This window comes from Halichoerus grypus, chromosome 12 (genome assembly GCF_964656455.1).
Source record: "Halichoerus grypus chromosome 12, mHalGry1.hap1.1, whole genome shotgun sequence".
Lineage (NCBI taxonomy): Eukaryota > Metazoa > Chordata > Mammalia > Carnivora > Phocidae > Halichoerus > Halichoerus grypus.
Window position 1 is genome coordinate 65,772,193 of NC_135723.1, and position 14,091 is coordinate 65,786,283.

Sequence of the window (14,091 nt, forward strand, 5' to 3'; positions counted from 1 at the left end):
ATTTTTTCCCCTTAGAAATATATGTATGTGTATATATTATAAATATTTGTCATTTGCCCTGTAGTCATTTTATTTTGTTGTAGGCTTTGAGGTTAAATAAATAGTCTTTTCCCTCTAATGTGGGTTTATCTTCTAGAAATTCTATAAAGGACTTTCCATTGTTTAAAACTAAATTTCTTGGAAAAGATGACCTGAAATAAAACTAAATGGACAGAGGAAAAATTTCAACCAGAATGTAATCTACATGTGAACTAAATGTTTTCTGCTGTTGACATTTTGTAAGCTTCTGAAATTTGTATTCTAATTTAAAAGGACAGAAGGGTTTTATCGGGGCTTTTATAAAGGTTTTACCTTTTTTCCCCTAAAGTTTAATTTTTAAACTGATTTAAATGTTCTTCGGCCTTGTTGTTTTATATTTAAGAAGTTGACTTTACCCATTTCCTTCTCATTGTTGTTTTTTAGTGTCTTTTTCTTTAAAAGTTGAGATAATAAATATTCAGCAAGTGCTGTTTTACTTTTAAGTGTAAAACCTTGTTAACTTAGATTTTGATTTTAATATTTTATATTAAGTGATCTTAAGATGTATTAAAATATTAGATTAACTGAATTCTTGTCTGTTACTGGTTTAATGAGGTGGTACTGGTGGTAACTTAAATTTGTCATGAGTATAATCTGGAAAATGAACTATAAAAATTTACAGATCTGAGACTGATTGACCAGGCCATGGCTTTTATATTTAATGTTGTATGTAATGACTGATGAAAAAAAGCAAAACTTAAATTTTTTCAAAGTTGGTTATGTTCTTTCAGTTAGCACTTACGAAATAAGGGTGCTGTTTATAGATAATACAGTGTTATTCCAGCGACAATCTCTTTTCTATAGTGTTCCCTATTCTCTGAATGCCAATATCACATTTCAAAGGATTCAGGATAAGGAGAATTAGAATAGGAGGTAGGTGTCTTCTCCATACCTGCCTTCCTACTCCATATCCCTATCTTTCTGCCAGTCAGCATCACTACCACTAAGAGGTATAGTATTATTTATGATTTGTTAGTAAAAAGGAATACCTCTTTAGTCTCTGGGTCCCCGACCTCCCCGCTACTTATACATATATGTATATACTCCCACACACAATATGTTTATTTAACTATAGTACTCTAAAAGAACTCTAACAAGGGCTTTCTCTTTATTTTATATTAATAAAATTCATAATTAAACTAGATCTTTTTTCCAGTTGTTTTTAAGGTTTGTAAGTTAAGGAATAACAATTTAGAATGGTATTTCTATGAAAAATATTCCCATCTTCATTTATTTTTGTGGAATATTAATTTTTAGCCTATAATATATTCTAGATGTGAAGAATTTCTTTGGTTTTCATTTAGAGTTATTCAAGAACATAAGGAAAATCACAGCACCTTACTTTTTTGGTCAGCAAATATTTGGATACCTCAGGTGTCGAACTGTAATAGGTGTTGGAGATATAGATATGAGACAAAGCCTTGCTCTTAAGGATCTTCTAGTGAGAAGATGGGGAAAACAGATACACAATATATGACAAATTAAATGTTGTGACCGCTTAGAAGATGCCTAGCGTTAGGTTGGAGAAATATTCCCAGAGGAAATGAGAATTATAAGCCAAGTCCTAAAGGACAAAAAGGAATTAGGCAAGCCAAGTAGAAGGGGATGGGAATGGAGTGTGTTTTAGGTAGAGGCATTAGCCCATGACCAGTGGTCAAAGTATGGTGCTTTCAAGGAATCATAAGTTCAAAAAGGCTGGCACATTACAAGTAGGAGATGGCAAAAGATGGTAAGGGATGTTAGGAGATGAAGACAGCCAGAAAGCTGTGTCTTCACAGGCTTTGTAGGCCACACTATCCAAGGAATCTGGCCTTTGGTAAGGTTTTTAGTCAGGGAAATGACTCATTCAGATTGGATTTTAGAAAGACCTTTCTGATTGTAGTGTGTATAGTTTGGAGGGAAACTGGGTGCATTCTAACAATTGTCCGTACTAAAAGGTCTTAGTGGCCTGAACCGAAGTAATATATTTATTTGTTCAACAGGTTTTGGGAAATCTTTAGGAGTGAGAATCAGGAGGGAGGAACCCTCGGTTTCAGCCTTGAGTAGTTGGGTGGATTGTAGTACCATTCTCAAAAATAGCACAGAAGAGGAGGGAAAATTTGGGGGTTCAGATGAGCTTTTGATTTTGAGCTAAAATTGGATGTCTAAGTGGTATTTCTACTGGGTGAACACAGGTCTGCAACCTAAGAATGAGATCTGGGCAGGATGTGAAGATTGAGACTCCTAGAGGATGATAGAAGTCACTGTGGTCAATGCTAAGACTACAGAATGCAGAGTAAAGAGAGAATGTAGTGTAGAGTACTCTGAGGAAGGTAACTCTTAAGGGACTAACTTACAGAGACGATCCTAATAAGTACCCTAAGGAAACAGCTTATGAGAGAGTAATGTCAAGTGCTGCATAATGGGTAAATATAAAAAGTAATGGTAAACACCACAATATCTATGAGTTACTGATGCTAATTATATTAGGAGCATGGCAGTATATGGTGACCTTCTTGAAAGTATAACAACAAAGTGAAGGCAGCAGCCAGATTGTAATGGGTAAGAGGGATAGTGAAGAAAATTTTCTTTTGAGTCTTTTATCTGACATCAAGAATGGAATGTGGGGTTCAAAAGAGGACTATCATTTTTTATTTAAAAACAAAACAGATTTCCCAAATTTTGAGTAGTAAGTACAGAGGCTGTTCTAGGAAAGCCTATTAGGAGCTTCTCTGGTTTTTCTAATTCCTCTTTAGGGCCAAAACCCTATGACCAGGGTGTTCGGGGAGGAGTCAAAGCCTTCTTAGCCACTCCAATGCTTATTGAGGTCCTGTTCTACCTAACTGTTGCTGGCCCAATACATCTTCAGAGAGTGGTTCTGATAAGTAAGTAGTCCCAGTGTATTTAATTGAGCACTGGGGATGTGAATGATCTATTCCACCAAATTGATCATTCAGTCATATTAAATATTGTGTATTTCAGACTTAAACCATTGGATATTGAGTTTATGAAGCGTTTGCATGAAAAAGTGAATATCATTCCACTTATTGCCAAAGCAGACACACTCACTCCAGAGGAGTGCCAACAGTTTAAAAAACAGGTGAGAAAAGGAGCTTGAATTCTTGGGTTTCTTATACCACTCATGTAATTTGCAGTTTTTGTATTTTCAGTTTAATGTGTTACAATGTATTTCTCCTGCTACTTTACTATATGGTCATTTATACTGTATTAAAAATAACTCTTGAAAATCATCTGCCTATTTTCTCCTCAGAGCTCTTATCCATTATCAGTAGTGCCCTTATCCTTTGTCAATTTAAATGACTCTTTTAGATGTTACTGTTACATCACTCCTCTCCACACCCTTTAGAATTATATTTTTTTAAATATTTTATTTACTTGAGAGAGAGAGAGCGCACACGTGGGTGGGGGTGGGGGGAGGGGCAGAGGGACAAGCCGACTCCCCGCTGAGCAGGGAGCATGACAAGGGGCTTGATCCCAGGACCCTGGGTTCATGACCTGAGCCGAAGGCAGACGCCCAACCAACTGAGCCACCCAGGTGTCCCTAGAATTATTTTTTTAGACTGAATTCCCGGGAAGAGGATTACTTTTTGAAAGGGTATGATTATTTTATAGTTCTTTTTTTTCCCCCATGTTGTCATGGTGCTTTCGCACTAAAACAGATTTTTTTATAATGAGTATATTTTTTCAATGCCTTGCCAACATTGTCATTTTATTTTTAAAACTTTTTTTGGAATTAAGTGGCACTTAATTATTTCTTTAACTTTTAATTTCCCAGAAAGGCTGAACACTTTTTAAAGCAGGGGTTTACTTTTTCCTCATTGTGTTTGATTTGTTATATATAACATTTTTTGAAATGTAGTGTGAATTTCTGGAGCTATGCTTCTATACCAGTAGTCTATTTTTTATTTTATGCCAGTTACAGTTTTTAAACTGCAGCTACTTTAAGTAGACTCCACTCACAGCCTGGAGCCCTGTGTGCAGGACTTGAACTCAGGATCCTGAGATCAAGACCTGAGACAAGATCAGGAGTCCAGTGTTTAACCAACTGAGACACCCAGGTGCCCCATACTGTAGCTACCTTGTATAATACTTAAAAATAGGTCTTAGAGTTAGTTATCTCTTACTGTCTTTATAAGTCCCCTTTGTAACAAGATACTTTGTTTTTCCACTTTTTTCAATATGAATTTTAGAATACCTTGAAACCTACTACAAAAACAAAAATCTGGGGGCACCTGGGTGGCTCAGTTGGTTAAGCAGTTGACTCTTGATTACGGCTCAGGTCATGATCCTGGGGTCCTGGGATCAAACCTCGCATCGGGTTCTGCACTTGGCAAGGAGTCTACTTGAGGATTCTCTCCCTCTCCCTCTGCCCCTTCCCCTGCTTGCTCATGCTGTCTCTCTCTCAAATAAATAAATCTTTAAAAAAAAAAAAACCCAAATCTGTTGAGATTTGCTTTGAGATTATGCTATATCTGTATATTTTGGGAATGTTTTAATTCATCATTTTTATTGTATTTGTATTTCTACTAGGAGTATATATTTATTTATTTTACATTTATTCACTCCCATTTTTATTTTGTAATGTGCTTTTTTTCTAAGTTCAAATACTAATTGTTTCCCAAATCCAATTACTTCAGATAATGAGAAGGGAGAGGATTTTTTCCTAAGTACTGCTATGCATAATCTTTAAGAGCCAGACAAAAATATGTTTTCTTTTGTCTTTTTATAAAATACAACCAAAACCTATACCAACATAACTCCTCTTGGTTTGTGTGTATCTTGATATGGAATTGTACTAAGAACTTAGGGATAAAAAAGATGAATAAACAATAAAGTCTGCTTCCAAATTCATCACTTTGTAGTAGTTGTACAATATTTTTTTTTAATATTCTTTAAAAGTGGTTTTAACTACAGGGTGCCTATCAAAATCATCTGGAGAACTTTTTTAGAATGAGCTATTGGGGGGCGCCTGGGTGGTTCAGTTGGTTGAGTGCCCAACTCTTAATTTTGACTCAGGCCATGATCTCAGGGTTGGAAGATGGAGCCTACTTAGGATTTCCACACACAACCCTCTCCCCCCCCCCCCCACTTGCTTGCTCTCTCTAAAAAAGAAAACAACAGAGAAAGAAAATGAGGTTTGGACTGTATCCTTACCAATTGGTTTTATAGATTAAGGTAGAGCTTTCGCATTTTTAATGTACAACCTCTAAGAACCACTGCTCTTAGAGCAAGCCACTAGTGTTTCTTTTTTTTCTCCTAGTCATATATTTGACATTTCATCATTTATTCTCATGTTTTTCTCTATATAGATACATACCCCAATTGTAAAAGATATGTGGTCCTTCTCTGTGGCAGTTTTACCTCTACCTACTTTGTTTAGGGCCCCTTTATGCTGCTGGGGCCCCCTACAGTGATGGTTGGCTGAAATACCCATATAGGCAAGGACTTAGTTCTGGGTATATTGGCCATTGGTTATTGTGAGTTTGAGTAGGGTAGGTAGTTGAACATTATTTGGGTGTCTATGTTCTGTTTAGAATTTGGAGTGATTTGGAATTAGTTTGAAGTAGGTAATTTCTGATGTTATTAATAAGTAGCCTTTTATCCCCCCTGCATTTTCCTTATTGACTCCTTAGCTTCTTAATTTCCAGGGTGTGTTTTTTCTCTGTGTACTTGCCTGATCTTATATCTGTTGCTCCTTGATTTGTGTGTACACATATGTACATGCAAGGATATTTTCTGGTCAGCATGCAGATTTTTCTCCTGGAGCCAGGGCTGTACTTAGTTTCACTTACCTTTACCAAATTTTACTAAAAATTTAGGTGAGTTGAAGCTGTGTTGACTCAGCTGAATAAAACAGTTTGAGGGTTCTATCTAGAGAAATAAGGTCAGTCAAATTATAAATGAATGATGTAAAACCATTATAGTAGAAATCAACTAGAGAAAGCCCTTTCTGGAATCTTACATCATTTTTAGAACTCTTTTGGTATTATAACCATATAACTTTAATACTTCTGAAGAAATCAGATTTGGGGAATAGTATTTATATATCAACGTCATAGTTTAAAAAAAGATCAGCATAGTTCTTTGCTTTTAGATTATAGTTTTGCATCACTGAAAAATAGTAAAGGAATTGGAGCTGAGGAATCAGGAATTTAAGAAGAGTATAATACAAATAAAGCTAGTCTACTAATTATGTGTGGTGCACTTTTGCTAACTTCCTCTTTCATTTTAGATAATGAAAGAAATCCAAGAACATAAAATTAAAATATATGAATTTCCAGAGACAGATGATGAAGAAGAAAATAAGCTTGTTAAAAAGATAAAGGTAGGTTTATTCCCATATATACACTAAAATGTTTTAGGGCCTTAAAACCACTGAAATATCCACTGAAAAGATAAAAAGTACCAGTTGTTTTATTTAAGTAGTTGGCTTACAAAATGAATAGGGAGATTATTCACTGTTGAATTCAACTTTGCAATTAACTTTGTTGAGTGGCTGTTATATGTAATAAGACATTGTGTGGAATAGAGAGATGAATGGCATAATCTCTGTTTTATAATCTTTGTCTTCGATTTTCAGTTAACTGGTTTTATATTATGTAATTTTCCTCCTTAAAAAACAGGTAATGAGAAGGGAGAGGATTTGTTCCTAAGTACTGCTATGCATAGTCTTTAAGAACCAGACAAAAATGTTTTCTTTTGTCTTTTTATAAAAAAAAACCCAAAACCTATACCAACATAATTTTCTGTTTTTTAATTTATAGTCATTCCTAAGTACCCTGAACCTTAAAATGATGTATTAGTTAATGGCATTATCTAAGCAAATAATTATCTTGGAATAAGGAAATACATATACCTGACCAATGAAAAATTTCTGCGGTTTTATAAAATAGTCATGTATTTTATATATTGTTAAATATTTCTGGAAGCTACAAGAATTTTGAAAGATTGTAGTGTGAGTTAGTCTGGATGAATACAGATCCAGTCCCCCAGAGCCGGCATTCCACAGATTGAGTTTAGCACATGTAATATTCCCTGCTTCCAGGGCTTTTAGGGTTAGTTTGTGATCAAATAGGCAGGCTAGTCACAAGCCTCATTTTTTCCAACTGCCAATTTGTTTTTTACCCTTTTTAAATTTTTCAATATGGGACAGTTTCATTTGGAGATTATTTTTTTAACAGGTACTTTGATGAGTGAAGTATATATGCCTTAGTATTCTTAAATTTTCAGAGAAAATATAATTTTATTCATTGTTTACATTGATGAGAATACCATGTAATGACAGTTTTAATAATAAATAGTAATTGTGAATGGCCTATAAAAGTAAATACAGTAACTGTCAAAGTAATTTCTTTTTTTGGTAATGTGTTGAGTAATGTAAACTTTTTTATTCTTGAATTTGTGAGGACTACAGAGATATATTTGAACAAGAATACTTTGTTTTATAGGACCGTTTACCTCTCGCTGTGGTAGGTAGTAATACTATCATTGAAGTTAATGGCAAAAGGGTCAGAGGAAGGCAGTATCCTTGGGGTGTTGCTGAAGGTAAGGTTTTCTTCAGTGAATGGCTTTCTATAAGATCTCACAAATGTGATCAAAAATTTGTATTTCACCTTGATATATTCTAGATTTTCAGATAGTTCTGAATTCAGTTGCATTTAGCCTCATATGCTCCTAAGTACATTCCATTTTTCAGACCTTGTGTTCTACCAAGTCAGGCAAGTAAGTATGTGTTAATTTTGTAATACTTTCCAAGTTACTTGTCAGTATCCTCCGTCCCATCATTAAATCTACTCCTGTTTTCTTGTTTGAAAACATACTTACAGTGCAAGAATTCTTTAGCTGGGGCCCAAAGGTTGCTGCCAAGGGATCTAATAAATCTTCTAAAGTTGAAAATAAATCTTCTAAAGTTGAAAATACTTTCGGAGAAAAGGACTCTCACTTTTATCTGAGTCTCAGATGGGTCTGGGACCCTCAAGAATGATTGAGAACAACTTTCATTTTAAGCTGAATTAAAACATTCATAATATCCTTTCCTTGGGATAAAAGTCATCTTTTCTTGGCATCACATCTTTAGAGTAAAAAAAAAAAAAAATCACTGTTAAGAGATACTGTACTAATTTTTTAAAGAGTTTCAAATACCAGTAAAATCTTAGTTTATAGCACCAAACCTCAGAAGTCTTCTTGGCAATAGACATGTTTCCCCAAATTTGTGTTTATTGTATTGGGTTTGACCTAATATTTAATCTTCTGTGTTATGGTAACTTGGAATCAAGATTGAATCATGATTGTTTTATCTACTTGTTATTAGTTTGAAAAATTCTATAATTTTTAGCAGATTGTTCCAAGTTACTGTCCTTATCAGCAGTTTTCCCTATCAGTGAGAGACTGTACTCGTTCCCAGCTCTCTGTCATCCCCTGGTCACCTTCAGTTGCTGAGCTGAGGCTTTAGAACTTTTACATTCCTTGGAAATATGTGATGAAATTGCTTTGTTTCTCTAGTTTTAGTACCCCCCCCAAACCAGAATGTTCTTATTAGTGATTCATTTTTTAAAAATAAAGAACCTTTAAAGTTCTTGACTCATGTTTTTATTTTGGCCACCTTAAGGAGGCTTTTCTGAAGTGATTCCCCCTCACCCCAGCACTAAGCTTTTAAAATACATTTTATTAGGGAATAAATATAGTGTCTTACAAATGAATACACAGTCTCCCCTTTCAGAATTTCAAAATTGTTTGTTTCTGGAGAGCTCATTTATTAGGTTTATATATTTTATCATTGAGGATTATACTACAATAAATAATACTATAGTACACTTGTTTGGCATGCCCTTAAATTAAGTACTGTGTTAGTGTTTAAACTGTAATGAAAAGTTTTGATCTAATGAAAAGTAGTGAAAAGTTAATGAAATTTTGCATATTCTCTCATTGTTACCCCCCCCCCCAATATTCCATGAAATTTCCTTTGAAAAGACTTGGCTTAGTAGAAATAATGTATGTGTGTGTTTTTTTTTTAAATAGTTGAAAATGGTGAACATTGTGATTTTACAATTCTAAGAAATATGTTGATAAGGTAAGTTTGAGCAATGATGAAAATAAGTGTTTTTCTTTCTCAGAATAAAGTTAGAATTAGATTTAGTTTTTGACTTCTATAAATATAGTTAATTTAAATTGATATTTTCATTCTAGCACTAAGTAAGCACTGCTTGGAAACAACTTGGATTATTTTGCCAAGGTTTTAAACTTGTTAGCAAAAATACAAAATAAGCTGTGTTGCTAGACATGTATGGGAAAATGAGTCTCTTTATTGTTAATAGTAAACGAGATAAGGAAAGGAAGAGGCTTTTGCTCTTTCATGTGAAAAACTTGGGAAAACTGTGGAAGGGAAGGCTAGGTTTTGAGTCAAAAGCTAGACTTTGAATGTTAAAAGGTACACAGCCTGGCAGCTGGTGAGTGGGGCATTTTTTGTACTGGAACACAGTGAACAAAACTGATCTTCCTCCTAGGTGAGAAAACATTACTCCTAAATTGTACCTTGTGCAGCTGATGAAAGAGAAGTAAAGCCTGTGAGAGTAGGACATTGAGCTAATCCTGATTAGAGGACTGGGACTTGAATTAAAAAAGAAACAGCAAAGAGGAAGCCAGAGACATTACTGGGCAGGAAACAGGGCATCAAAATGAGCTTCAGTGTTTTCATGTTGAGATAAATTCCATCCTCTTGCCACCTCATAACCGTTTCCCCACTTCTCTCCACCTCCATCTTGCTTGCTTCTCCAGGCCCTCACCGCATATTCCCTTCAACCTCCAGTTTCCCAATACACAGGAGTATCTTTATCTACATAGAACTATTAACATGCATATTGATGATAATTGGAAGTCATGGAACAATAAGGTTATTCTTACGAGTGAGGGGGGAAATTTAAGTGAGTCAGACTGCTACATCAAGAAGTACACTAAATATCAGAGTAAATTTTGAAATCAAAGAGATTGCCATGTTATTAGTCTTTCTTAGAGAAGCTTATAACTGGGTGTTTTTGGTAGGAAGGAGATGATAGGGTTGATTCAGCAGTTGGGGTTGCCAGGCCTCACACCATGAGAGAACAGATGCATATGAGAGTGGGGGGTCATTTGTCTCAGCTTTGAGAATATAGCATTTCAGTTTCTCTTATGAACTGTTCCCTTTCTCTTCCATTCTTAAGATGTGACTTCAAAAGAACTAATAATTGCTTACAACAGTATATATGTAGGGAATGTTTTTATAAATATTGTCAGTGCATTCTCTCTGATTTTATTCTTTTCCTCAATTTTAAATCCCCTATGCAACTTGCCCAGTGCTTGACACAGTGGTATTCTATAACTTCATCTTGTGTATTTTTTAAATATGCAATCAATAACTGCCTGCATAGCTAAAATACTGTAGAAGGGAAGGCTAGTTACTGAGCCAGAAGCTAGACTTTGAACATTTGAAGGTGCATAGCCTGGCAGCTGGTGAGTAGGACTCACTAGTATAAAAGGATTACAGAACAAATGGACCATTCCTGCAGGAAGATTAAGCATAGGAAAGCTGCAAGACAGTCATACATGTATGAAAATACAAAAAAAATTCTGAAGTTACATAATATAAAGCAGATATGTGCCACGAAACGAATACGTAGATGTATTAAAGGAATTCAGAGTAAGTGGTATATTTCATGGAGTGGGTCAGGTAAGAAAGGATTCATAGAAATAGATGTCTTAACATAGATTAGGATAAATACAGTCATTCAGTGATGATTGTGAGATTGGGAGTGGTCCTGTTTAATATTTTTATCAATGAGTAGGATGAAGACCTTGCTTTTCAGCTCCTGAAGGTAGATGGTTAGGTGATTTTACTTAATGAGAAATTTATTTGTTCAATTTGCTGCAGCACATTTGTTTTTCTTTCCTAAAGCATAAATGTTCACTTTTGCGAGATGGTTTTACTTTGCTTCTTCTCACAAGTTTTCATTTACAGTTTTTACATTTAAGTGTGTAAAACATCCTTGAAGAGTATTATAGTCTGAAAATGAAAAGCTTGGGGCACCTAGGTGGCTCAGTTGGTTGGGCGTCTGCCTTTGGCTCAGGTTATGATCCCAGGGTCCTGGGATATAGTCCCACATCGGGCTCCCTGCTCGGTGGGGAGTCTGCTTCTCCCTCTCCCCCTCCTCCCCCTTTCTCTCTATCTCTCACTCTCTCTCAGATAAATAAATAAAATCTTAAAAAAAATGAAAAGCTTAAGAATATTTTATTACTTTTCCTTGTAACTTTGGAGTAGAGGTAAGAAAGATATATATTTAATGTAGTTCATGTCTTTAAAGGCACCTAGTAGATATTTAATAAATACTGAAAGGAAGGAAATAGCAACACCAATATTCCAGATGTCTATAAATTCTAAGTAATTGAAATCTTGCAGATTAAAGTTAGGAATATTGTTGCTTCTATGAAAGACCCAAGTTCAAAGAAGTGTCATTTTGCTCATTAAGAGAACTGGCTGTTGCAGACAAACCAAGGAAGACAATGGAAAGGAAGAAAACTTGATACAGATATTTTCAAGGTGTGGTGATGGACAGTGTAGAAATCAAATAGAGAAAGAAAACAAAAGGAGAGAAGAGAGGGCTGTGATATCAACAGGGGGAAGTGGAAAAGATGAGTAAGTTCCTGAACCTGGAGAAAATTGTTGCTAATTATTGATTTTAAGAGTGGAGGATTGAGTCAAATCTTAAAAAAAATAAAGTGAACATGTTTAAATAAGTGGAAATAGAGCCTTTTATATCCTGGAAAAAAAAAAAATCAGAAATAGGTAATTATAAAGAAGGTCATTTTAGTAAAAGGAAAAAATCTTTCATTGTCTGAAATGTTAGATGGCATTAACAAAAGTTGCTTAAACAATGAGTAAGTCTGGCTTATTTTTATTTCATGCATCTTTTATTTCAACTATTAAGTGCTCCATCCACCTCAGGTCCTTTAGTGATTTTTCAGTGATTCAGTGTTGAGGTCATCTATATGTAAAATTATAAAACACTTACTTTACATTGGCACAGTTACTTGTTTTTATTCTCTACTTAGAGAAAGTGGTAACAGTAGTTTATTCCAGAAAATCAAGTGTTTACCTTACCTCAGCTTTAATATTTAGTTACTCATTAAGGGCCTATTTTTTTTTTTTTAAGATTTTTAAAAAATTTATTTGACAGGGCACAAGTAGGCAGAGCGGCAGGGAGAGGGAGAAGCAGGCTCCCCACTGAGCAGGGAGCCCGATGTGGGGCTCCATCCCAGGACCCTGGGATCATGACTTGAGCTGAAGGCAGACGCTTAACGACTGAGCCCCCCAGGCGCCCCTTAAGGGCCTGTTACGTGCTGTCTGTATCAAGAGTACAAGAAGTGATGGCAGAAGTGTTTCTTACAAAGGGGAGCTTACAGTAGAACTGAAGAGGTTGTATGGTGTTATCCATAACATACACTGGTACCAAAAAATGAATGACAAGCAAGGAGAAAATTGTCACGGGTTAGAGTGACTTGATTTCAAGGCTGGAAAGAGAGCTTTCAGAGCAGTGGGACTCTTAAGTTTGAAGAGTCAGTGACAAATTAGCATGAGCTATTCAGTCTCAGCCAGTTAGGATATGTTAGGAATAAGGAGCTGCCTGACTTGACTGAAGTGGAAAGGGATGGTGATGGCCACGGAGAAGATAAATGCATCAAGGAATAGAGCATAAAGGAACCATGAGACTTGGGGAAAACCCAGACTTAAAGTACTCCTTAGGATGAGTAAACTATCAGAGAACTGCATGAAAATGTCCATTAGTAGGAGATAAATTAGAGTAATTGAAAATCACATTATGTTCACAAAGGGAAAGTAATAGTAAACGTTTTCTGGATATCAGGAAGAGTGAAAACACAGTACACCTCGGGGCGCCTGGGTGGCTCAGTCAGGTAAGTGTTGGACTTGATCTTAGCTCAGGTCTTGATCTCAGGGTCATGAGTTCAAGCCCTGTGTTGGGCTCCACATTGGGCGTACAGCCTTTAAGTACTTAAAAAAAACCAAAAACCAAAAAACACCGACAGTACACCTTCTTGTTTGTTTCCTGGAAGGGAGGTGGAGGATGGCAGAGGCAGGCATGGATGATATGAGGAAAGGGAGAATCAGACGATACAGAGTACTGCCCCTCCAGGTGTGTCCTTTCCCTGATTTGGTAAAGGATATCATTGAGCCGCTCAGAGTGTCCTTAGCTTCTAGAGTCATCAAGGAGTGAGGAAATTGTCTCATGTATAGTTTATTTCATATATGTATTGATTTTATATATGATAGAAATACTATGAGCAAAATTCATTTAACCAAAATACCACATTCACTGAACAGTTTGAAGAAACAGAAATTTACTGTAAATTATTTTCCTCAGTTTGAATCCAACTTGATATGTGATCTAAAGTGTTCATATGTATTACTTTAGTAAAAACTCAAATAATAATAAAAACAACCAGTTTCTTTTAGGTTTTATGAGTTTCAGCAAGAGCTAATCTCCTTTCTCTAATAAAATAAAATATATACTATGTACTATGAATACTTTTCTGAGGAAATGCCATCATTTAGTAACTGCTTTGAGAAGATTTATAACTCTTAAACTCATTTGGAACCTAAATATCCACTGGTTTCAAGTTTAGTATGTTGTATCTTGCTCTGCCTTGAGTGTAAATGAAGACAGAGGAATGCTCTTCCTTAAGAATATTTTGCTTGTTTTAAGTCTAGAAATTTTTGTTTTGGTAAAATTTTGAATTTACATCAAAGCTTTCTTCATAGAAGCAAACTGTTGATATGATATTTATTTATGACAGAACACACATGCAGGACTTGAAAGATGTCACTAATAATGTACACTATGAGAACTACCGAAGCAGAAAACTGGCAGCTGTGACTTATAATGGAGTTGATAATAACAAGAATAAAGGGCAGCTTACCAAGTAAGTATACCTTGTTTCCTCCAGAAAGGGTATTATTTATGTAGT

At 35.3% G+C, this 14,091-nt stretch overlaps 1 protein-coding gene and 1 long non-coding RNA gene across 3 annotated transcripts in view; one reads left to right on the forward strand and one right to left on the reverse strand.

The window, feature by feature from the left end:
- SEPTIN7 (septin 7) overlaps positions 1–14,091 on the forward strand; it is a 122,056-nt gene that overhangs the window by 90,460 nt on the left and 17,505 nt on the right. For both annotated transcript variants that reach the window (XM_036101068.2, XM_036101069.2), the window contains exons 5-9: positions 3,040–3,157; positions 6,311–6,403; positions 7,527–7,623; positions 9,097–9,148; positions 13,921–14,046. In XM_036101068.2, the coding sequence (XP_035956961.1) occupies positions 3,040–3,157; positions 6,311–6,403; positions 7,527–7,623; positions 9,097–9,148; positions 13,921–14,046 (486 nt within the window). The remainder of the gene's footprint in view (positions 1–3,039; positions 3,158–6,310; positions 6,404–7,526; positions 7,624–9,096; positions 9,149–13,920; positions 14,047–14,091) is intronic.
- The window catches only part of LOC144379586 (uncharacterized), a 50,650-nt gene that overhangs the window by 9,393 nt on the left and 27,166 nt on the right, over positions 1–14,091 (reverse strand). The gene's annotated exons all lie outside the window — the stretch shown is intronic.